Source organism: Stegodyphus dumicola, chromosome 3 (genome assembly GCF_044657685.1).
Source record: "Stegodyphus dumicola isolate Sdum_Otavi_A_Nest chromosome 3, ASM4465768v1".
In the NCBI taxonomy this organism is placed as follows: domain Eukaryota; kingdom Metazoa; phylum Arthropoda; class Arachnida; order Araneae; family Eresidae; genus Stegodyphus; species Stegodyphus dumicola.
This window is the reverse complement of record NC_140770.1, coordinates 142,307,579-142,331,928: the sequence shown is the minus strand read 5'-3', so window position 1 is coordinate 142,331,928 and position 24,350 is coordinate 142,307,579. Positions and strand designations below refer to the sequence as shown.

Genomic DNA, 24,350 nt, shown 5'->3' with positions numbered 1-24,350 from the left:
GCTGACTACCGTGACGTAGGACCCGAGATCGAATCTCATAGAAGGCGTGGATGTCTGTAAATGTATAGTATCCGTGCGGCATGGAGGCACTCTAAATAGGCGGCAAGAAGTCTTCTCAAGAAGTCGGAGGTAGGGGAAGAGGGGTAGGAGATCCTTGGACCCGTTCCTCCCCGGAGGGTGCTCTCCATCAAAATTGGGGACGGAACTGAGCTAAGTCGCACTATCAGCTGTGAGATACTCAAGGTTGTAGCCAATGATAGGCGTAATCTTGCTCTCCTTGCCACGAGTAATTTCGTGATTAATTTTTAAAATTTGTATTTTTAATTCATTTTTATGAATTTTTTCGGAAAACCTTTTTAATTTTAATCTATAAAATTTTTAACGTTATCTTAAATTAGATGTATTTCTAAGCATACCTGCAAAACATTGCAATTTTTGATTCAAAATTTCTGAAGATATACGTGAATTTATAGATTGGCGCGTTTTGAAATTTAGCATATTCGTTGAAAGCGATAATAACATCAAATGTGGTTTAGGCACGTTTTTAAAATTATTTGAAAGGAGGAACGATGTGACTTTTTTTCTGCTCATGCAATAATGTAAAAAGCTGCTCATGCAATAATGTAAAAATCTAGGACCTAGGTGACTTTTTTCCCCCTCCTGCACAATGGAAAGGAAAGGAAAATATGTTGCCATATATTAAGAAGTGAATTATTCTTGGCGCAAACTGAAAAAAATGTGTGAAGATAAATTTGTGAATTTCTCCATAAATTTCTCACCAAATTTTACAAAATTTAATATTTAGGCATACTTTGAATCGTACAATCGACATATGGAAAAACATTCGTATGTTATTTCAGAAAAAGTCCGATTTTTGTGTCAAAATACCCAAAATACCTATGGTAGAAGTATACTATGTGTAAATCTAATATACATCCTAGTTGCGCATTCGAGACATGAAAAATGCAGTTTGAATTTCGTCAATCGGCTCAGTAGAACGGTCTCTTTTTACATCCTTTTACGAAGTAAAAAGGAAGTATTGTAATCGCGAACAACTTCAGGCATCATATTTCAACGAAAATATCCATTTTGACCGCTATCGAATCCAATTTAACGATATTTTTGCGTGACATCCGTACGCAAGGGCAGAATAAAGGACTCTTTTCCCCTACAAAAAAAAAAAAAAAAAAAAAAAAAAAAAAAAAAAAAAATAAATGAATAAATAAAACTCATTTAAAATGAATTCTCAAGAGAAAGTTTCGTGGCGTCTGTGCTTATGTACGTATCTCGCATAACTCAAGAACGAGTAGCCTCAGAACATTGAAATTTTGTATATAGGATTGCTATAGCATGTAGATGTGCGCCTCGTATTTTGGTTGCCATCGGCCGCACCAAAAGTATATAAATATATGTATATATATATATCCACTCTGTTACTCAACTCAGTAATCTCAGTTTCTTTATTTTTATATGTTTGTAAATTGGACACTTTCTGCTTTAAAAATGATTGAATTATGTTGTTCTTATCTTCCGGTTAAGGTTTTTATGCCTTTAGTAAATCTGCATGCGATATTTTTAGAATTATTAACAATTTAAAAGTTGTTTAAGCGCCGCTAAGGCTTTTGCAATAGCGGCAATGTTTGTTTACATTTTAAACAGCAGAATAGTAGATTTGTTGCCAATCTAGAGAAAGTAAGCTTCGCAAAAATAAGATAACGCCTTCTTTTATTATTGCGAATTAAATCATGTTTAATCCATTCTGAAATTTATTCCAGGAAATAAGTGTTTAAGATTTACTTCATAATTTTCAATACAGATACTTTGAGTTTTTATGTATTTTTGCCTTGTCGCGAAGTAAAAACTGAATTAATTGAATGAGAAATACTGAATCGTCTGTGAAAGCCTTATTTATTTATTTTTGTTGTTGTAGTTGTTTGCCTTATTTCTTTTATACATCGTTTAATAAGATTTATTATAGTATTTGAATAGAATATGTGGTAACGATTAGATAATTCTTAAAATAATATAAATTTTGTGCATTCTGAGTTTAAAATGAGTGAAATTTAACGCTGTTAAGCGAACCTAGGGCCAGAGTGTCGCTATGGTAAACAAATATAGTGAATTTTAAAGAATGCATTTATTCTATTGTGCTTTATGCGATAATGACGAAATAAATTTAATTCAATCCAATAAGTTTAAATGAAATGCAAGAAAAAATGCGTATAATTTAATATTCCGTATAAGGAAGTCATGTGGTGTAGATAATAGATTTTTTTTTCGCAGTGTACGTACTATCTCGCATAACTCAAAAACAAGTTATCGTAGAAGACTGAGATGTTTTACATGGGACTGCTATAACATGTACATCTCCCTTTTTCACTTCAATCGGCCGCACTAATCCTGTATAATTACGTATATTATCAGTAACCGGCTGAAGTGAGCTCACTTTTTCGTTCTTATGTGTAGGTAAATAGCGTATTTTTTGCTTTAATATTGTTCGAATAATGTTGTTATCATGTTCTGTTTAAAAGGTTTTATGCCTTTAGTTAATCTTGAATGCAATAGTTATAGAATTATGCACAGTTTAAAACTTCAAGTGACTAAGCATAACGAGGCCGCCATTTGATTGCATTTGAAAACAGTAGAATAGAGAGAATTAATCCAGTTGGTGCATTAACTTCAGTGTCTCTTTTGCACCTTGGGAGCAAAAGTTAACTTTTAGTTTTGTACACCGAAAATTTGGTCTTCCTGTCCGCTGGCTGATGAATTGCTTGTTCTTGCTTAGAAAGTCTAATTTTAATTGTAAAAATTGTTTTGGTAATTGCTTTTAACTGTATTTTTAGTTATTTTTCTGTGTTTTACAATTTGCCTTGCCGCGAAGTGAGAATTAAATTGATTGAATGAGAAATATATCTCTAATGCAGCTCGAGGAAACAAGTTAAAATGAAGTGCAATAAAAAATGTGTATAATTTTAATAGGCCGTATAAGGAAGTCGGTGGGGTGCCCACATCAGAATTTTTATGTTAATAACCAGCCACTTGCGTGTTTCGCGCCTAAAATAATTGTTGTAAAAATAGAAAATAATGTCAAGCTATTGTAATTCACGGATCTAGCTAGTAATTAATAATGACTGAGATAAAGAAATGCGTTTATTGCTTTTAAATTTCTTAGTTATTTTAATCAGTAGCAGATAAATTAAATCTGAAGCAAAAATATATTTCTTACGCTTTGCCGAGTGCCAAGATATTGGCAGATTAAAGATCAGCATATATATATTAAATTCCGGCGATTGCAACATTTCTTTTAAATCCTCCCGTTTGTTGATAAAATTTGGAAGACAAATATCTTATGCATTTCCTGGTCGCAGCATAGTTTTGAAAATCACTTAGTTTGCTGATTAAATGTGAAAGATCTTATCTTTGCCTTTGCCGAGTAACCTTTGCCTTAAATCTTACCCTTTGCCGAGTAACAACGCATTGCTTTTAAATCATCGAGAGTCGCAGATAACTAGGGGACTAGATAGACTTTGCCAAAAAATGATCACACGATCAAAATAGACATATTCTGAAAATTCTGCTTTATTTGGTTTGTTCCGAGGTTAGAAGCCCACGAATGGGCTGGCTGCATGTGCGTTTTTGTGGTTTTCCTCGTGTGTAACGTGTATAGGAACCGGTTTCCCTTAGAAAGTTCTTCACGGAGGCCTCCCTTTCCTTAGCCCTCCAGTGCTTTGTCGTAACCATATAAACGAAACCTTTTTCTATTCAAAGAATAAATATTTAGTTCCACTCTAAATTATGAGCACTCTGTCATACTGCTCTTCGAAAAATCTGAGGCTTAGTTTTTACATTTATTGCTTTGCTACATGAAGGTACGCTAAGTTACCCGAGATTTATCATTAAAACAATCCGGAAAATTAATTCTGACAAAAGTTGCAACTCGATTTGGCGTAAAATTTTTATCTTAAATCAAATTATAACTGTAATTGAATCTTTTAGAGAGATTTAGTAGCAATATAACTATTTCATAAATATTTCTATCTTTATTTTATTTTTGAACTGTATTTTTAAATGATGTAATTATCATAATTTTGAAATGTGTTTTTAAACGGTGCAATTATTATAATTTTAAAATACGTGTAATTTATGTAATTTATAATACATTCAATTCGTAACATTTATTAATATTTGAACATTATAATCAATGAAAGATATTCTTAAGGCCAAATATAACTCGTTTTGGAACAATTACGCAATGTAATTAGGAAATCTTCAAACTCTCATTACAAATATTAAATTTACCTTACTTTAAAATTTTCAAGAATTGCTCTTTAGGGTAATTTGTGTTTGATCTTTGATAAAACGCTCTTGCGCATTACAAGGGAATATCAAACGCAATCAGCGGCAAGTATAAAGAAGGGTAGTTCGTGATGAATCTATTGCAAGGGTAGTTAACAAAGGTTACCATTGTCAGAAGCATGTTAATGTCGTATCATACATTCAAAACATCTCGGAATAACAACTGTTAAGCACATTTCTTTTTCACATGGTACAAAATAGCTAACCTTCAGGAAAGGGGAAACTTGTTTTCCATTACAGATGACGGCGGATTCGATGCTGATAGCTAATTGGTTGTTCAAAACAAACAATTAAAATTTTTTTCCTAAAGAAAGAGGGGGGAAATCATGCGTCTTTCTTTCGTTGTAATGCAAATAGAAAAATTGTTTGAAACAGTTATTCGCCCGAAACAAACAGATGTGTAACAGCAGCCTTAGAAATTGAAGAATATGCGAAAGATTTTAAATTAACATCCATGATATTCCCCAGAACAAAATCCGAGTGATACCCGATCTTTGTAAGAAATCGCAGAGAAAATTATCGTTCGTGAGCTGCAATACTGAAACAACTCAAAATATACGAATTTTGAACTATGACCGTTTCCAATATCGTGAAATCATCCTCTCTGCTTCAGCAGCATAGGTCCTTATTTCACTTCACTACCGCAGTAGTCTGTTTAGAATACGCCTTTCAAAGTCGTAGCCACCCTCCCCTAATTAACAATATTACAATATTGTTACGAAATGTCCAGGCGCGGTAAAATAGCTTCCACCGCAAAGCAGGTTTAGGGTTGCCAGATAACGCCAAGGGAAGGCAGGGTTACCACATTTCGCGAGAAATCGTCCATTTAGCAAAATTTGGTGACAAAACTGGCGATATGCCATAGACGAATGGAGAACCTTCTGGAACTAATTCTTTCTGGTTTAGCCCAGAATGTTCTCGAACCCAAGCTAAGAGCTATATAAACCCTGCTGGTACGCGGATAGTCAGTCAGTGTATTGTCTAGCGAGTTGATCGCGAGTCTATGCAGATTCTATCGAGTTGATAGTCAGTCAGTTCGTGCCGAGTCCATCGAGTTGGTAGTCAATCAGTGAGTGCCTAGTCGAGTCAGTTAAGAGTCAGTGAGCGAGTGTCTCGAAGTTTAGTGCTGAGTTAGTCGTCGAATGCATCGAGAGAGTCTCTTAGTGTATCGCGAGTTAGTGCATCGTCGAGGTTCATCTTAGAGTGTGTTGAGCTCTGAGAAAGAGCGAACCAAGTCGGGAGCATCGCGAGTTGTAGCGTGTAAAGTCTAGAGAGTACGTAGAGTTCCTAGAATGACCGAGTAGAGTCGGGAGCTCTACTCTGGTGCTTGGCCGGGAAGCTGTCTTTATAGCCTGTTAGTCTGAAGGCTGGGTCGCTAATTATTTCAGTGCGTTATTAATTATTTCAGTGAGTTAGTGCATCGTCGAGGTTCATCTTAGAGTGTGTTGAGCTCTGAGAAAGAGCGAACCAAGTCGGGAGCATCGCGAGTTGTAGCGTCTAAAGTCTAGAGAGTACGTAGAGTTCCTAGAATGACCGAGTAGAGTCGGGAGCTCTACTCTGGTGCTTGGCCGGGAAGCTGTCTTTATAGCCTGTTAGTCTGAAGGCTGTGTCGCTAATTATTTCAGTGCGTTTATAGTAGTTCTTTGACGACTGTAAACGTGTTATTGGAACTGTCTAGAATAATACTGGCTAATAAATTGTGTTTCGTTAGCTAATCAAGCGTCGGCGTTATTCACTTCAAAATGCATGAACCCGTAAGTACGTGAAGAAAGAGTAACAATATGTTCGTCATCACCGCACAGAATTTTGCACACTGCGCAAAATGTGGAATTTTAGCAAATTAGGGGATTCAACCTTTTTTACGCAACGCTCGTTGCCGTGGTCAAGAGTCATGGTTTGGAGAGAAGAAATGTCTTTCAAGTGCCTCTTCTAAAATAACAGACTGTAACGAACTTTGTTGCATTCTTTGGTATGTATACGGGGAAACTATATTTTTCTATACATGCCTGGAAACGTAGCCTGTAGACTTTCCTGTGCAGTGCCTGACAAAACAGGACTAAGAGACTTTCATCTTTTGCTATATTGTATCTTCAATTATCTGTTTAACTGCAAGGTGCAAACCTAATAAACTGATCCTCAACAACATCATATCAGTTTCCCGTATCATTAGAATTCTTCACCACTCGAACAGCTCATTTCTTAATGATGTTGAAGAAAACTTCTGTTTCGTGTAATCAGATGAAGGCAAAGGCACAGTATTCCTCGCTTAGAGCTCGTTATATTGTATGTTATCATCGCCTCAGGGCAAAACTCTAAGATTACTGGCTATATGCAAATTTTACCATCTAAAGATCCAAGGTTTAAAATCCTTTGGTTTCTTGCTTACACTGGTTGCAGTACTCACACATCTTATTTTGAGCCAGGTGTTCAGTTTGCCAGTTATTTGCATGTTGTGGTATGCTTACAGATTAAAAGCATAACACATAATTTTATTGTTGTTGGTCACATGCAAAATGTAGGAGATTAGGCTCACTCTTTAATTGAAAATATTGAAATCGATCCCCATCTATGTTCCATATCAATACGCCTCTCTAAGTAGTATGGCAAAGAAGCAAGGCAACCCTTACAAACTTTTAGAAATAGGAAATGACGTCTTTAGTGAGGAGATGTGTCAAAATTTTATTATAAGTACATAACAATGACAGTTTACACTTAAACATTTCTCCGAAAAAAGTAAAAAAATAATCATTGGATCATTTCTTCTATAAGAAAACAGATTTTAAAACAAACCTCCAGAAAAGGAAAGGTTTACAATCCTCCAAGGAAGCTGAATGCTTACAACAAACCTTTGCAATATCAAAGAAGAGATTTTAGTCAGTAATGCAATACCAAACTATTATTCAGCATTTTACAGAAATCGAACATTTGAATGTTAAAAATAGATTCTGTTCTGAAATTTATGCAAATACAGGCTATTGTTTTATAAATCGTTTACTTTTTTTTGTAGTTTGGTTAATGACGTAACACTGAAACATTATGAATGCCATTTTATAATATTGTAATACTTATCATAAGATGGTAACACACATAAACCAAGCAAAACCATTCATTAAGAGTATGATTCGTGTGTTTTAAAGCCAAGAAAAAATTTAAAAACGTTTATCTAACAAGTTCATATTTCAAACTGTGCCGTAACTGAGCGATATCTTGAGAGAATGGTTAATAAATAAATTATTAAAATTACAATCTGTTACTAAATAAATTAAATAAACATAACAAAAACAGATAAAACTTGAAAACTTTCAGATTATACATTACGCCCAAAGGGGCGTTTTCTTAACGTTTGTGCTACATTTATAAAATATCATGCTCTTCGCACTTAAACCATAAACTTCAATTCAACAGTAATATCGCATGAGCATATGTTTAGAATTTCCGATATACAGTCTCGCTCGCTGGAGATAAATATGTTTTTTATACCGCACAGTATTGCCATTGCTCGCTTTCAAATCTTTGAGTTTGTTAATAAAAAATTCGTTTAAGTGTTACAAAATATGAAATCGATAATAAAACAAATTTCAAATGCCAAATTCATTGGGAGATTACATTATTCAAAATTTGATGGCTCTATATACCGTTGTTTTATCACAATGTGAGAAACATACATATATTTATGTGTATTCTTCATTATTTTATTTCTTTAAATATAACACAGGACTCTAATATTTGGTGGCAACAATTTGAAAAGTAAACTCACATTTATAGTGAACCACCGCAAAGCGCCGAAACGAAATGAATAAGCCTTCTGGGTGTGTGTGTGATTATGGCAAAGCCTCGGGGGCTATCTGCCTAATGGGAGGGATGCCTTCGTGGAGGACTTTCTAAGGGAAACTGGCTCGTATACACGTTACACATGAGGAAAACCACGAAAACGCCCATGCAGCCAGCCCGTTCGCGGGATTCGAACCTCTAGGCCTTCTGGGCCCTTTGGGCTAATTAAAATTCGAGGTTGATGATTTCCTTTTTTGATTTTTTCACTCAATGATATTTTTTACGTATTAACTAGTGTGTAACATGCTGTAATTTATAAGTTTCCAAGCGTTAAAAAACACTTTATTATTATTAAATAATTTCATTACTTTAGAACAATAACAACGCGCATAATTCATTAAATTAGAAATTTGTGTATTTAATTTATGCAAATATGCTGACTATGGACCAGTACTGAAGAGGGCTTATGTTTACTAGAGAGCAAATTCTACAAGACTCTGGGACCACTAGTGACCAAGGAGTAAAGTCGCTGAATACTAATAGTTCTACCTGCGTTAAACTCCGGGAAAATGGGCTGGCTGCGTGGATGCTTTCCTGCTTCACTCCATGTGTAACATGTATACGAGCAAGTTTCTCTTCGAATGTCCTCCACGAAGGCATCCCTTTCCTTACACAAATAACTCTAGAATACTTTGCCATAATCAAATAAACCAAACTTTTAAAACTCAGGGAATAAGATCTTTTTTTCTCAAAAATTTTGTATTCGTCAATACTTTTTACGACAGTCTGCACAGAGAACTTCACTTAACCTAACATCAGAAACCTCTTTCCAAAACAATATTTTATTTTTTTATTATTTACAAGTGTATTTCGCTCTTCAAGTTATATGTAGTCCTAGAATAGAATCTCTAACCTTAAAATGAATATCTCGGTGTGTTATAATTTAAAAAATAGTTACTGAAATCCTTGGAATGTTGTTAGAGCATAATAGAGGTTGATCCGAACATTAAACGATGCCTTACAATTCGCCGAATGATAAACAGTATATAGTTCGTTTCTACATATGAAGGAAAAAGGCGCTAAAGAGGAAAAATGTACAGATATGGATATTACAGTTTTTAGGGAATCAAATTTGTATGTATTTTTAAAATTATTTCTAGAAAAGACATTCGGATTTATTTACAGCGTTTTGTATTTTGAAAAAGAGATAAAAGTTTTCAGAACCAATTATCAATTTCTGTATGTGTTTAGTCTCCCAATGAGTCCGAATTCTAATTGCCTGGGATATTGACTGAATCAGGTACTCGAATTTGGTGAGGTATTGTTGCAGATATTTATTTGGTTCTTTAGTAATGAAAGGAACTGAATTATTTGATTATGGCAAAGCAGACTAGAGATGTCAATACCTAAGGGTACATAATAGCTTCGTCGAGTACTTTCTAAGCGACAATGGGTCTTATCTACATTATAAACAGGGAAAACCATTAAAACATCCAGGCAATCAGGCCGTTCGCTATACTTTTAACTCGAATCAATTATGAGTGGTAACCAGCAGCCAATGCTGGATGCATTGGAAATAAGTTGCTTTAAATTACATATTCTAGAGAGAAGCGCCACTTATTGAGTTTCAGTAGTGAATTTTATGTTTATATTTTGTATAAGGTATTTCTCCCGCCTTCTTAGCATGCCTTCGTAGTGTAGTATTCAGCACGCTGGGCGCGTATTGCAGAGGACCGTGGTTCGATTCCCGGCGAGGGCGTTGCTCATTTTTCATCACTCTTGCTTTAAAAAATAACCTACTGACTCTACAATTGTTATTAGAGATACGAATTCTTAGAGGAAGAATATTGATAACAAATTATATTATTATAGGGTCCTGTTTTGCTGTACTATCACTTATTTTAATTTTTGGGCATTTCGTGAATTCTCTTACTTCCCAATTTCTCCCCAGGATGCAAATTAAATAGGCGAACGAAAGTATTTAAACTGTTGAAAAGAAAAGTTTGGACAGAGCATGATTTAGTTAATGAGGCGCCCGTTTGTCATTTTGTCCTTCAGCTGTTAATCTTAGTAGCGGCTGCGAATTCTGGCCGTCCAGTTTGTATATCACCAGTGTAGGTTCCTGAATCAACCTGTTAGATTGAATTGAATTGTGTAGTTAAGCACTACACCATAACTTTTAAATTTATAGTTAATAACTGTTAAGTTCTCATCAGAAGTGGTCCGTGTTTTGTTTAAGCATGTAAGTCCATGCTTTTTGAAATACAGTTGTGATAAAAGAAGGATCTTTTATATCCTTTCCCTGTTATCTTCATCTTCACGCCTGTGTGAGATATCGCCAGGTACGAACTTTAAGTAGATCTAGTTACCATTTCATGCCTGCAAAACACACTAGATCTCACACTATAATACTCTAAGTGACATAAAATTAAGGGTTATGTTGGAAAATACTTATAAAGTTTAAGTCACTTATAAAAACTGGTCATGTTACTTGGATTATTTAGAGCAATAATGATCATAGAAAATTAAGAACAAACAACAAGACTTTTATTGCTGACATAACAAGAATTCACTTGTCACGGAAAGAACGAAAAAAAAAATTTAAGAATTTGAAAAAAAGTTTCATATTGCTATTAATTTCATAATATTAAACTTAACGTTAATATTAATATTAATAAGGAATTGATGTCGATTTGATTTATGTATGAGACTTAAAGTAATTCGAAATTTGCTTCCAAATACGAGTTATTAGTGAATATTAAGACAACTGTAATATTAAAGAAATGACATAATGTGTAAATTGTTTATGTATAAAGTTTCTGAAATTGCGTATTATAATTGCAGCTGCGAACAGATTTATCCAAAATTTTACTTTCTATCGTTTGATTTCATTTTGCATGTATTTAAGGGTGAAATTTGCAAATATTATTAGAATTTTAAAGATCTAACTCATAATCATAGCAAAAGTCTGCGCCGCTCTCATCAGTATAGTGATTAGCGTTGCTGGCTACCGTATCATCGGGCCCAGGTTCGATCTCGGGGAAAGCTTGGAAGTTTGTTATTGTATATTGCCATTACGGCATGGGGGTACTTAAAATAAACGGCGAGCCGAAAGCACTTTCGAGCGGTTTGCTGGTAGAGGATGAGAGGTGGAAGATCTTGAACCCGTCCTCCGGAGAATTCTTATTGAAAACTGGAAAAGCTGTATTTCTATCCATTAGGTCCTCAAGGCCCATACCAATGACACGCGCAATGTTGCACTCCTACGCACAGTAAAATTTGTGGAATTGTTTTGACGTTTCTAATGTTACTGTGAAACAAGTGAGATAAGTCGCAACATGAAAAAATCTGCCAAAGAATCTGAGAAAAACGATAATGATGTAATTATTATATATCAGCCAAGAAATGCTAAAATAGAAAGAAATTAGCAAAAGGAAACGCAAATTAATTATTAAAGGAAATCAAAGAACAACTAGAAGTTAACTCAGCAATGACAAATGATTTACATTTGAGAATGCAAACCCATTATAATCTCATTGTCTAAAATTCAATTTCGCACTTGCGTTGGGGAGATCTTGTGTTAACAAGACATCAGCAAATTTATAAATGTGCTGTAAGATTATATTTATATTTGATAACCGTTTTAAGTTTCAATGTTTTTTCCTTTCTATCTCTTTTGTTCATTTTCACTCGTTGACTCCAGAAATATGCAAATGGAGGATAGAAAAAAGTCTAGAAAGAAGTGTGACTATGATTAATTAGAGTGAGCTTAACGGCAACCTTAACTAAGAAGCTGTCTGCTTTGCTGTTCAAACACGCTGAGCTATCCTAGCCCAAGATAAGAATCACTCGGAATTTGACTGCCTAGATAATCTATTTAAAGTTAGATTACTTCAGATAGAATTTAGTGAGTGTGAGAGCCAAACAGGCGTGTCTTTCAAGGTCTTGAGTTAGGCTTTTAATTGATGTTGTAAATAGATCTGCATCATAGTTTCAGCCTGTGCCATTTGATTTCAAATCATTGGAAATTTTCGTTCACTTTTAGCATGCAAAATTCAAACTCAAGTTAAAATAATTTCAAATAATAATTTCACAAGCCCATGAATTTACTTTGTTTCGAAATATGTAGTGGAAGTAACTAAGCCCCTTATGATAAGTATTATGCTGGATGTACTACATAATACAACCACCTTTTGACTATTAGTGTGTAAGCTTGACTTGATTTAATTAAGGCAAAAGTCCTCATAGTCTCCAATACCTTTGAGTATGGTACCATTTACCAGCACAAACGATATTTCAGTGGCAATCAAACTCCAAATGATGTTCGTCAGGGTATCTTAAAGTAATCTTCGTTAAATGCCTTAGTAAATTCTTCTCTTTAAGATCGCAATGTCTGCAACAAAATGGTATCGGCCTTAGTAGATCTCCGTAAAAGACTCAAAGGATTAGATCAGGTGAATGTTTGTCGTTCAGTTCTGTTTCGCGATGTGTTTTTAAAAATTATGCCATAACTCAGTCTTCCAGACCAGGATCTGTTAGTTTAATGAAACTTTTTTCTATATTTAAGAGTTGTCTTTACACTATCATAAGCAACATAGGTGATATTAACTTTGGATCAAAAGTAGAGATTATTTTAAACTGGTTACATTTTTATGAAATACTGCAAAGGAATATCGTGGGTTAAGAAAAGTAGCTCATTTTACATTTAATAAGGCTATGGAAAACGATTAGAACAACCTATGAAGTTTATAATTTGAGGCAAGAGATCATGGTCTGAGTACTGATACTTTATTCTAGTCTAAAGAGGAAAATCTGTCTTTGAAACTGTGGAAAATACTGCAGTGCTTATTATCAATTTAGAAAGCAAAAGGTGATGAAAAATAAATAATTGCTTGGTAATTACATGATACTTAAACTTAATCGTATATCATTATCTTGCCAACCTACACCTTCTCCTAGTGCTTGCAAGTTCATATTTATTCAATACATATCGATTTCGTAGTGCTATAACCGAGTTTAGTCAAAACCATCTGTTGCTTCATGTACTTAATACGCTATCTCTGTTAGCAAACGATGAAGAAACAGCATACATGCATGCACGTATCTGTGTTCCTCGGGTACAGAACCACACAAACACGTACACTTAGAAGCCCTTATCCCTTATTTCGAATTTTTTTTTTATTTACATCACATTTTCTGTTAAAGCAACGAGTTTTCGAATAGCAGACTCAGTTAGCAGTTCGAAATCAAACACTTTTGTCTTCCGCACGTCAGTGCGTTGTCGTTTGCAAAGTGTTTATATCTTTAAATTTAATTAACAATATCGGTTATTTAAAAGCATTTGTTGCCACTGCCAGAAATAAAATATTATTACCTTCCTCGCTTCACTGTGTTGCCATTCGGTAACATGTATGACATTTAACTTTCAGACTTAATCTATCTGTAATTAATTAAGAAACTAAGTTATATAAAAGCAATAGATTCAGTAACCTTTTAGTCTGATTAATTTGAATAAAAATTCTTTTAATACGTGATGTATCTAATTAATAATTATAGTTTTTTTAATAAATATTGAAGGATTTTTCTATTAAAACATTAATAAGTTACTGGTACAGAATAATTTTTCTAGTTTTAAGGTCTTTTACTTTTTATAAAAATAAAATCCTTTTTCGAGGATTTATCGTTTAAAAATGTTGTAATATGAAGATGTTAGATGACAATGTCTTGCTTAGCTAGATTTTTGTTCATGATTTGTACGAAAATTCTTCAGTAATCGTTATATTTATTTCGCACAATCTATCCTATATCTTGTGGTAATATTGCTTTAAGCTTCTTTCCTTATTATTATTACTATTAGTCCAAAAGGGCTTTGTCCCTGAAGGACTGTAGTTTTCGTTTTGCCATTTTGCGTCGGAACCCTATAAGCGGCGCATCACTTTTCAAATCGTTGCCACCAAATACTGTCACCCTGTATTATATTTGAAGAAATTAAATAATGAAGAATCTGCATAAATGTATGTATGTTTCTCGCATTGTGATAAAACAACGGTACCTAGAGCCATCCAATTTTGAATGACGTAATCCTACTGCGAATATGGGCATCTGAAGGCCCAAATTAGAAATTTGTTTTATTATCGATTTGATATTTTATAAAACGAATTTTTGATTAACAAACTCAACATTTTAAAAGCGAGCAACGGCAACACTCTCCGGGGGGGGGGAACCTTTTCATCTCTAGCGCGCGGAACTGTGTATGGGAAATTCTAAAGGATATGCTCATTTTAAAACTATTTTGTGATATTGCTGTTGAATTGAATTTTATGGTTGAGTGCAAACAGCATGATATTTAGCAAGTAAAGGTAACACACAAAACGTTAAAAAAACGCCCCTTTGATCGTATTTTAAAAACTTTCAGATATTTTTTCTTTGGCGGGGGGGGGGGAGTTGTTGTTTTCTTTCTTTGGCAAGAAGATTCTCCCGGTAAAAAGAAAAAAGGAATTTTACTACAGAAACGGTATGTAAGAAGACTGTTATAGAAATATAATTGCTTCCTCGTTTATTCTCTTCTTCAATAAAAACAAAAACAAAATAAAATGATTAATATTAATGATGCCAATATATACTGAAAAATACAACAGAATGTCAAAAATAATGTACATATAGTTGAAAAGATCAGAACTAAATAAATAAACTGTTGTATTTCATATCCGGTAGTTAATTGTTAAATAATAAGTTGCTTTCTGAGCACTGAAAAATATAAGTTGGCATATTTGTCTTTATTTCAGGTCTTTTCGCAGCATACTTAAAAATATTGTCATGTTAAAGAAATTGCACAATGAGCTGCAATATTAACTACGACTCCTCGTATAACTTCTGTTGCATCTGAAATCCAGAATCATTGGAGTAGAACAATTTATTAAGATTGCTAATCGGAAAAGCACTACTTTTAATTAACTGCAAAAAATCATTCAATATTTTTAGGAAATTATCTAAGTCGACCCAAAGGACTAAGTGGACTAACGAGATTCGTTAAAAATCATTGGACATTCTTTTTTATAAATATTTTGGCAGATGACCAATTAAGCGCTAAATCTAAAATTACTTAAGCCATTACTTTATTTCCAAAATTACCATTCGCATATTGAAATGGCCTCACCAATGGCCGAGCGGGTAAGACACTAAATGCTAGTAATTCGACCTAGCTTGGGTTCGATCCCAGGCGAATGAACTGGCTGCATATTTGGTTTTCGTGGTTTTCCATGTGTAGCGTAAATAGGAGGCAGTTTCACTTTTTTAAAAATTTGCAACTTTTGATGTCATTTTCAACTTGCCTTGAGAAGTCAGTTAATTAAGTTAGAATAATTCGAGGAAAAAAGCTTAAATGAAGTGAAACAAAAATGTGTTTAATTTAATAGGCCGTGCAAGGAAGTCATGTGGTGTCCACAAGAGATTTTTTTCTACTGTCCGGACAGAGCAACTTACATTCCTTTAACCCTTTGTTTTCGTGTATCAGAGCATAACTGAAACAGTTACTATGACACTTTGTTTTTCATGTATCAGAAAATAACTGAAACAATGTACAAACGATAATACATTCTATGCCAATCGCTGTATCATAATGAAGCGTCATTGATTTGTTAAGAAGAGAGTTAAGAAAAGAAAAAAAAATTGTGTAGGCGTTCTCTACCGTTCTTTGGATTAACTCTGTAATTGTATTCCTTCTACGATGTTTTAATCTGCCAAGCTGAGATCTATTTTTAAAGCACGACTCGAGAGTTAATCGTATGCATGAAGAACGGTGTTTTGTATTATTCGTAATGCTAAACTTTGAAGTTCGCAGTAGGTTGACTAACTGATTTTGGTTTAAAATGTACTCAACTCTATTGATGACTAAGCTTTACATTTTCCTTAAGGAGCCCTTAAATAAATTTTAAGAAAATCGAAATGATTTATGCTTTATATTAAATTTGGAGTTTAAATAAGCATTTTAAAACAAATCCTATGCATGAATTCGGTCTAGAACCAGATTTATGTTAAAACAAGTTCTGAGATTCTGCCATTTAAAGAAGCAGCTGGTTTGTTTTTATTTGCATTTTAGCAAATTCCGAGTATTAAACCCCATGAAATGCATACATAAATTGCTTTTGTACTACCAGGAAATTAATCCAGATGAACGTTTGTCGTTCTGTTACATTTCTGGGGGCATTTCTGTAAAACGTTCCGTAAGATTTTTTTTTTTTTTCTTGCAGCAGGATCTGTTGGTTTACGCAAACTTCGTTACATATTTATAAGTTGCCTTATGTTAAATATATACTAGTTACATATGATAAAAAAGTAACATATTAACATATCTTTCTGTGTATTTATTAAATTCAAGGAACTAATGTGCTTACATATTTCAAGGTAATCTCACTTTTCAATAAAATTTCATAAAAATGAGATTTTGGATGCTTGCGTTCGTGATTTTTCTGAACTGGTATATTAGAAATTTAAAAATTCTCTTAAAGCTGCGAGCACTATATTTGTGTAAAATGACTTGTTTATTACGATCCTTACTTAAGAACTTTTGGAACTATAATGAAACTTGAAATCGAATGAAACTTTTCATTATTTCAATTTAAATTATGAAGAATATATATGAAATATTGTTTAAGTATATAATTTTGCGCATTTACAACTTGTTTTTTTTTTTACATTTCTTTACTAATCTTTAATAATAATGTTGCATTTCTAGGATTTGAAGTTATCGTTAAGATATCGATACCTATTAATTTCTAATATAATAAAGATATCGATATCGATTAATTTATAATTTCTGAAAACGATGTTTTTCCTACTTGTGCTCATGAGATCCCTGAAACTTGCTTACACTTTCAGTAAATTTTCAGTGAAATTGCGAACCTTATTTGATTCTAAAATGATCAAACACTACGCTTCTCACGCAAAGTTAAGAAATTACTTTTAATTTTATGTCTAAAAATAGTCGATTTTAGGAACATTTAAATGTTACTTTCGAGGAAAATATAATTAAATTCTTTTTCTGTGTATAATTTTCATTAGATGTTATTTTTCTAATTTATAAAAAACCATCTAAAAATAATGTTGTATTTATGCTGATGCGCCACAAATGTCTTATGACATAACACATGTTTTTTAATAACGATGAAAGTAAGCGTATGAATGATTTGCTAGATTAATTAATACATCTATTCTTAGTATACAGTGGTGTTCCCCATGTGTAACGTGTATACGAGCCCGGTTTCCCTTAGAAAGTCCTCCACGAATGCATCTCTCCCCATAGGCAGATAGCCCTCGAGGCTTTGCCGTAATTAAATAACCTAACCTAACTAATCTTAGTATACAAATTATACTGAAAGCAAACCAAGATTGTAATTAAGTTAAAAATTATTGTTAGAAAATTCATATTGAGTGAAAGATGCAAAATATCAGTGTTCTGTTTCGAAGTACATACATTCTATGCATTCAAGGCTGCCATTTCTTGCGTTTTGGTAAAATTTTCAGTGATCCATTTATGAGGTTTTATTTGATCTGAAACTGGTATAAGTCCAATAACTCCCAACAGACGTAAAATGAGTTATCGCTATGTCTGGAATAATTACACAGTCGTGGAATGATTTAAACAATCTTTTTATTTAAACAGAATTTAGAATATAAACGCAGTTTCTTGTGCTGTTAATATCAGCTACAGCTCGTGGGGATGTATCTAAGGAGAACAATCACTTCAAATTAAAACGCACAACAGTAATCAGAGACTACATACTTGAAATCTTATTCTAAGCTGAGTAATTGTAACCGGAGCATCAAAATTAATTTGCTCGCAGTGAAAAATGCAAATACAGCTACCAAAGCAGGCAGGAACTAAATGTAGCGTGCATATACATGTCAGAAACACACTCTATCTTAAAATTCAAAACCATCAATTTAAATGCTTAGCTAACTGATTTGCATTCTTGTGAGGAAAGCTAAAAGTAGAAGTTATAAAGATCCAAATCATAAAATTCTGATTAATTAAAATAATAATAGCCGTACGTATTTTAAGGCTAAATTAAAATATTAAATATGTTAAAATAGAGCAAACCTATTTATTAAGACAGAGGTATAAAGCTGAAAAATTAATGTGCGTAACGAATGATATTATCAGACATGTGAAAGATAAGCGTTTTATAGAAGAGGAAAATTCAGTGAGGCCGATCCTCATGATATAAGATGTTGTTATGCCTAAAGATAAAAATGGACAGCTATAGTGATAATAAGGATATAGTTTAGATACGTTGGCAAGTCTGGCACTAGACAGCCACTATCAGACAGCATCATTTGTTATCATTCTATACTTTTTGATAGTTTAAAATGGCACTATTCGCTGTGGCCGTTTCGACGTCGGGCCGTTTTAGTGTCGAGACGTTTTGCCGTCAAGACATATTTTTCTTTACACGACTGTACTATATCTTGCCATATTATATTAAGTTAATTTAATTTAATAATTCTATTTAGTTTAATAATTTAATTTAATTTAATAAAAATTGTATATAAAATATTTTTGTGTGTGCAAATTTATACAAATACAACGTTGCGCATGAAATATTAATAATAATAATTAAATATTAATAATAACGCTGACAAAATTCCAAAGTAATTCCGTTTCTACATTTCATAAAAATGTCAGTTTCCTGCTTGCAGAGTGATTCCTATAAACTAACCGATTAAAATTTCAATACATTTTGACGAATGATGCAAATATTGAACCAGCATAATTTTAAAATCGATAATATATCTTCTATTATATCAGAGGTTTAGCTTTAGTTCTCTTTGATGCTGACATCATTTTTTAACTATCTATATGTAATTTCCTTATATCTCATACTTGTAAACAATTATATATATTACAAGCAAGCTTTATTAAGTATACAAAAATAAGCAGAATTATTAAACAAAATAAATTTAATACGAGCATAATATGGTAAGATATAATACAGTCATGCAAACGAAAATATGTCTTGAAGGCGAAATATCCCGAAGGCGAAACGGCCACGGTGAAATGGCGACGGCGAAATATTCTAGACCCGTTTAAAATGTCATTAGATCGGAGTGAATAGAGTTTTCAATAAGGTAATAATTTATGCTTAAGTTATTTACTGGAAAAAAAAAAAAAAAAAAAAAAAAAAAAACTAATCCCAAAAATGAAGAGCTTATATTCGATTCGGCAACTGAAAAGCCAAGACCTTAATCTGATTGAGTATCCCAAAGTATAACATGTAAACCTGGTTCATCAACAATATGCTTCTGTAAAGGGTGTTGCAAACACTTCCTTCAATAAAATAGGTATTATATTAGCTTTAGTTTAAACACAATAATATGAAAGTTTACAAATATTAACGGTTGCCTAAAAGGGCACTCTCGTTGAGCTCGCAGTCGACCAGTCTGCTATTGCGCTCACTCCTACCAACCCACTCTTTTTTTTTTGTCTTTTTAGCTTTATTATCAAGCATAATTTTCTTTGCGCTTACACCATATACAATTCAATAGCAAAATTACATTTAAAAAAGCTGCATTGTAATATACGTTTAGAATTCTCTATGCAGTGTTAAGATTTTTTTTTTTTTTTTGTTGTTGTTGTTGGCATATATTTTTCTATTTATTTTCAGTCTTTTCTCACTCTATCATATCAATGTTAAGTTTCCTTACTAAGAAGGCTTTACAAAACTTTTTTTCTCTTTTTATCTTTAATGTTTTATGTGTTTACTTTATTTATCAAATATCACATTCCTGGCGCTCCTTGGCGTTCCTATACAATTCGATTTAACAGCAAACCCACAAAATATTTAAAAATCGCACACCTTTAGAATTTTCGACAGACAGTCTCGCACGCTGGAGATAATTTTTTTTTTCCGTATAGCTTTGCCACTGCCCGCTTTGAAATCGTTCAAATGTTAATAAAAAATTCGTTAAAGTTTTACAAAAATATGATAAAGATAGTAAAACAATTCGAAATCAAAATTCGGGCTTCCAGCTGCCCATGTTCGGGTGGAGGACTACGCAATTCAAAATTCATGGCTCTAAGTACCGTTGTTTTTTCACAATGCGAGAAACATGCATAAATTCATGCAGATTCGTCTTTATTTAATTTCTTTAAATATAATACAGGGCAATAATTTTTGGTGGCAACAATTTCAAAAGGGATATTCCATTTATAGCGATTCAACGCAAAATGCCGTTTCGAGACTAATATCCCATTCATGACTAACGTTCCTTTTGGGCTAAAAATGGAATTGGCATAATATAAATTGAGCGTGCAGGTGTTTTTGTGATTTTTTAATAATTAATCCGCTGAAGCATATTCTTATAAATAAAGGTAAATTACAATAAAAATGGACACGAAAGTTACCCTTAATATACAGTGTCGTATTCTGAAGGAAACTCTTGGAAAAATAGAGTCCTGCTTACTTTCCACGGGAGATAAACCATAAAAACTGCAACACAAACAGCCAGTTCCGCTGCTAAGAACCAAACTTGCATTCACCAATCCTAATATTTACTGATATTATCAGCTTGACGACTAATAAAAGAAGCACATAATCTTGATTTAAGTATTATAAGGTATTTTCTTCCTCCTTTCTGCATGCTTTGGTGTAATGGTAGCACACACGGCGCTTATTCGAGAGGTCCAAGTTCGAGTCCCGGCGCAGGCACTGCACATTTTACTCTTCTCCCACTTAAAAAAAAAAAAAAAAAAATCCGTATGACTGGTGGTCGAACAGGAAAGTGGGGGAGGATGATTCTTCATCCCCAGGATTTGGCGATTGGGTCCGCTAATCCTCACTCGCCCTATAAAAGGGGGGAGTATATAAGGTATTTTCTCCCTCCTTTCTGCATGCCTTCGTGGTTTAACGGTAGCACATTCGGAGCGTATTCGAGGGATCCAGTTCCACTCCCGCATATTTAGAGTCCTTCCATGCCGTGCAGACACAATGCATTACAAACATTCATGCCTGCTCCGGGATTTGAACCCAGGACCTATGGAACCGTAAAGGCTCCTCTCACCACTATACCACCTGGGCGACAGCAGTTGATTTAAGCTTTGTATTTATAAATTTTAATGAATAATTTCGATGTTCTTCTGCAAAGCGTAACCGTTTCTACGAGTGATATTTTTCTACAAGGAGAAAACTGAAAAACGTTGCTTCTGTCTTATGTCGTGCGAAAGAAAACATAGGGCAGATTTTTGTGTGACCCATAAACAAATTAAGATTAGGCTAATAATTCCCTACTTTTGTGATTATTTTTAATAACAGAAACGAAAAAAATTAATATCTCTTTTTGTCATTTACTTCATATTCAGATACAATTTCCCACTGCATTTTTACATTCTTAAACTTCCAAAATAAAGACAAGACATGGATCACTTTCCCGAACAGAAGCATAAAAAGGTAAGTGAATGCTGTGGTAGTATATAATTTGTTGGTAAAAGGTATTATATTTTCAGATATCAGATTTATGAGAATAAATTTTCTAGAACAGTTGAAGTTAAGTCACATATGCTAAGCAAAATTTTATAAACCATCTTTTCAATATTATTAGTGTCTTGCGTGCGCAGCAGCCTAATTTTAATGACTTATTATAAAATATGAGAAATATGTTATGCTTTTAATGATTTCAGGATAACGCAATTGCACTGTTCGAACTAGTGAATAACAACAGATGAAGCATTACGCTCATTACTATAAAATTGCTTAGTTCATTCATTTGCGTTGGTTCACTATAAAATGTCCGAATCACTTTTCGAATTGTTGCCAGAAACTATTAGAGACCTGTATTATATTTAAAGAAATTAAATAATGAAGTATTTGCATGAATGCATGTATGTGTTCTCGCATTGTGATAAAACAACGGTGCATAGAGCCATCTAATTCTGAATAACGTAATCTTCCACTGAATATGGGTATGTGGAAGCCCTAATTTAGGATTTGAAATTTGTTTTATTATCGATTTCCTATTTTGTAACACTTTAACGAATTTTTGATTAACAAAACAATTTCAAAGCGAACAATGCCAAAATTGCACGGAAAAAAAGGATTTTTATCTCCAGCGCATGAGACTGTGTATCGGAAATTCTAAAGATAGGCTCATTTTAAAATTATTTTGCGATATTGTTGCTGAATTGAATTTTATGGTTTAAGTGCCAAGAACATTATATATAATAAATAAAGGTAACACAGAAAACATTAAAAAATCCCTTTGGGCGTAATATAAAATCTAAAAACTTTCAGATTTTTTTAAATATTTTATTTTATTTTTTGAAATTTGAAAGTTAAATATTTTATGCTTTGACAAGCATTAAAACTTTCTGTATTAGTATATATTTCTATATGATGTATAAGTAATATATTTATAAAAAATCCCTGAGTTTTGAAACATAAATATCTTACGCTTTGCGAGTGACAACATATTGATTTAAATCGCTGCGTTTCGTCTTCAAAATTTCATTAAATTCACAGAATATGTAAAATAAATGAAAAAAAATCGGAATTCCAACTCCAAGGTTCACTGGTTTGGATGGAAATCCAAGAACATGTACTTTCTTTTTTAAATGTACTCGTTATATTTTTAATGTTTTTGACATTATTACACATACATTATTGCAGTTTTTAAAATATTTTTGCATTAAATAACATTTTTTGAATTTTAAGGTTTAACGTAATTAACAATATTATTTTTCAAAAATTACTTCAAAAGGAAAATAACTAAAAACAGTGTAACTATAAGTTTTACAAACGATATTATTTAGACCAAAGAGTCATGTATTCTGATAAATGCAAAACAATTTGGGGATTTTCCAGAGTATATGAAATTAATTGCCTAAATTACTATTTATAACAAGAAATTCAGTGAAATTTCCAGCATGCTCACCCTTTTTAAAGAAATAATTTTAAAGAATTCTCTCTACTTAGTTATCATGCAAGATGCTAAAATTTAATGAGTTTTTCTACGGTATCTTTGTAAGACACATTACCATTTATAGTTATTAAATTAATTATGTAGAGCGAAACAGGAATGCTTAAGGAGTAAAACTCTATTTAATGTAGAGATTTCTCAGCTATCACAAATGCGCGATTCAGCTTCCAATTAGACACAAATTCAAAAAGGCTTATCGCATTTTTTTAGTCTTCCGAACACTGTCAAAAGCACGATAAGCAAATTAGGATTTGTAGGAAATCAATGTTTTGATTTGATTCCACGATTAAATGCAATTTGACTATTAGTGGCATTCCAGAAAAGATAGTAACCATACGGACACTGTCAAAAGCACAATAAACAAATTAGGATTTGTAGGAAATCAATGTTTTGATTTGATTCCACGATTAAATGCATTTTGTCTATTAGTGGCATTCCAGAAAAGCCAGTGACCATCCGGACACTGTCAAAAGCACGATAAGCAAATTAGGATTTGTAGGAAATCAATGTTTTGATTTGATTCCACGATTAAATGCATTTTCACTATTAGTGACATTCTAGTAAAGCCAGTGACCATCTGATCTCCAGTATTTAGTTACATTCAGGTTTTGACCGCAAGGCAAGATTGCAGTTCTCCTTATATGTACTGCAAACATTTATTGAACTATGTTACGATATGCTAATGTTTTAACCGATTACATGAAAGATAGCATAAAAGTTTTTCATGCGTCCTTTACACAACCAAATGTAGCGGCCAGTGAGCGCAGTACGACATAGCGCGTTGGATTTAAGAGGAGTGAGGGGCGTGCTTACCGTTCTCGGGATCATCCCCTCGATGAAGCGGCGAAGAATTGTCCTCCAGAGTGCTCATCGGATCCACGAGCATCGTCATGTCCCACACGCGCTCGCACACGACTGTATTTTTAGTATTTACTCCGTCTGTAGCGCTTGCGATTGCTTTGGAACTCCTCCAGTTGGACATTTCAGACTCCGACACCGGTTGCTTCTGCGAGAAGTTTTCTTTTCTTTTTTTTTTTTTTTTTTTTCGGACTCCTCTTTTTTTTTTTTTTTTTTTTTTTTTTTTGTCGCTGTGCCTTTTATTTCTTTGTTGTTCTTCTCTTTCTCAAATCAGTACACCATGGATTCTAATTGTCTTCATGAAATGTGTAATATTTTATTCCCCATTTGAAAATTTTGCTTTTTTAATGAATTCATCTCTTCTTCTTTCTCAAATCAGACCACCATGGATTCGA

The 24,350-nt window shown here is 33.2% G+C and overlaps 1 protein-coding gene across 1 annotated transcript in view; it reads right to left on the bottom strand.

Moving 5' to 3' along the window:
* The window catches only part of LOC118191847 (potassium channel, subfamily K, member 16-like), a 277,734-nt gene extending 253,671 nt beyond the window's left edge, over positions 1–24,063 (bottom strand). Inside the window, exon 1 of the mRNA XM_085813392.1 lies at positions 23,911–24,063. Within this exon, the coding sequence (XP_085669518.1) occupies positions 23,911–23,925 (15 nt within the window). The 5' untranslated portion in view covers positions 23,926–24,063. The remainder of the gene's footprint in view (positions 1–23,910) is intronic.
* Positions 24,064–24,350: the final 287 nt, after the last annotated feature.